Source organism: Buceros rhinoceros, unplaced genomic scaffold, assembly GCF_000710305.1.
Source record: "Buceros rhinoceros silvestris isolate BGI_N320 unplaced genomic scaffold, ASM71030v1 scaffold33739, whole genome shotgun sequence".
Classification (NCBI taxonomy): Eukaryota; Metazoa; Chordata; class Aves; order Bucerotiformes; family Bucerotidae; genus Buceros; species Buceros rhinoceros.
The window spans coordinates 1,820-2,939 of record NW_010431446.1 but is presented as its reverse complement, the minus strand read 5'-3'; the positions used below and the strand labels follow the sequence as shown (position 1 = coordinate 2,939).

Below are 1,120 nucleotides of genomic sequence, written 5' to 3'. Positions count from 1 at the left end.
TGCGCCCCCCGGGGGAAGGAAGCCCACGGACCCCCCCGGGGGGTCAGGGCTGGGGCCGTGCCTCGGCTCTGCCGAGACCGCCACGCTCCCGGCGTGCCCTGGCCTCTGTCCTCCCGCCGGCTCTCTGGGCTCGGGGCTGAGGGGGGGACACGTCAAAACTGCTGAAACCTGCAGGGAGAGAAGCGAGGGGCTGAGCGCGGTGGGTGCCGCTGGGGCGGAGCGGTGGAGGACGGCTCTGCCGGGAAACCCCAGCCCCTTCTGCAGCACAAGCCCGGGGGAGAAGCGTGAGGAGGAGGAGGAGACCCAGCACCGATTATTTTTCTCCGGCCAACGCCGAAATGATCCCAAAACACCCCCCAGGCATTTGTGCTTCCTCTCTACAAGCTGCTCCGGTGACCCAGAGTCCTCGAAGGTATGACGGTGCTTCCACCAGCCGAGTCAGCCGCTTCCCCCAGCACAAACTAGCCAGAGTTCAGTGCCAAACCGGGACCAAAACCAACCCGACCAGTTCCAGTCCTCGCCCCAAACAGCCCCGGCACGGGAGAGCAGAGGCCGACAGCCCTCCACCAGCAGCTGGAGAATATTCGAGCCGCACTTACCGTCATGCCAGGCCCAGACTATTGATCTTTCACCTGTAAACACAAGACATAAAGGACCAAACTTTTTCATGGCGGGGTCTGACACCTCCGCTGCTGGCCTGGCTGCGGCCCCTTCCCCCTTTGGTGGGATCAGAGAGGAGCTGGTGCTGATTTGGAGATTATTTAGACCATTGCTACAAGAATTTGGCCACGGATTTGATTAGCGAGGCCGGACCGGGTGTAATCAAGCTCATTAGCGAGAGTGGGCGGCTGTTTCTAGGCTGAGCCAAGTGCAGCTCGGAATCAGCTCGAATCAGGCTCGTGTCAGCGTTTCATCCTCAGGGATACTCACGCTGAGCTACTTCCCATCCAGCACTGACTCTGTTAGCTGCACGCTAGAGCTACAAAGACACAAGGGGCAGCGCCTTCAGCACCCAGAGAGCTCCAGCACCGCCCTGGCTGGAGGTGGAACCGGCTCTTTGTGCCCCCCGCAAGCGCGATGTTGCCAAGCCCAACGCGATGGCGAGAACATCTTCGCGGGG

At 61.7% G+C, this 1,120-nt stretch overlaps 1 protein-coding gene across 1 annotated transcript in view; it reads right to left on the bottom strand.

Annotated features, from left to right (window-relative positions):
* Nucleotides 1–973: 973 nt before the first annotated feature.
* Nucleotides 974–1,120, bottom strand: part of LOC104499875 (sugar phosphate exchanger 2-like) — a gene marked incomplete at its 5' end in the record, with an annotated part of 1,815 nt that continues 1,668 nt past the window's right edge. Inside the window, one exon of the mRNA XM_010143439.1 lies at nt 974–979. Within this exon, the coding sequence (XP_010141741.1) occupies nt 974–979 (6 nt within the window). The remainder of the gene's footprint in view (nt 980–1,120) is intronic.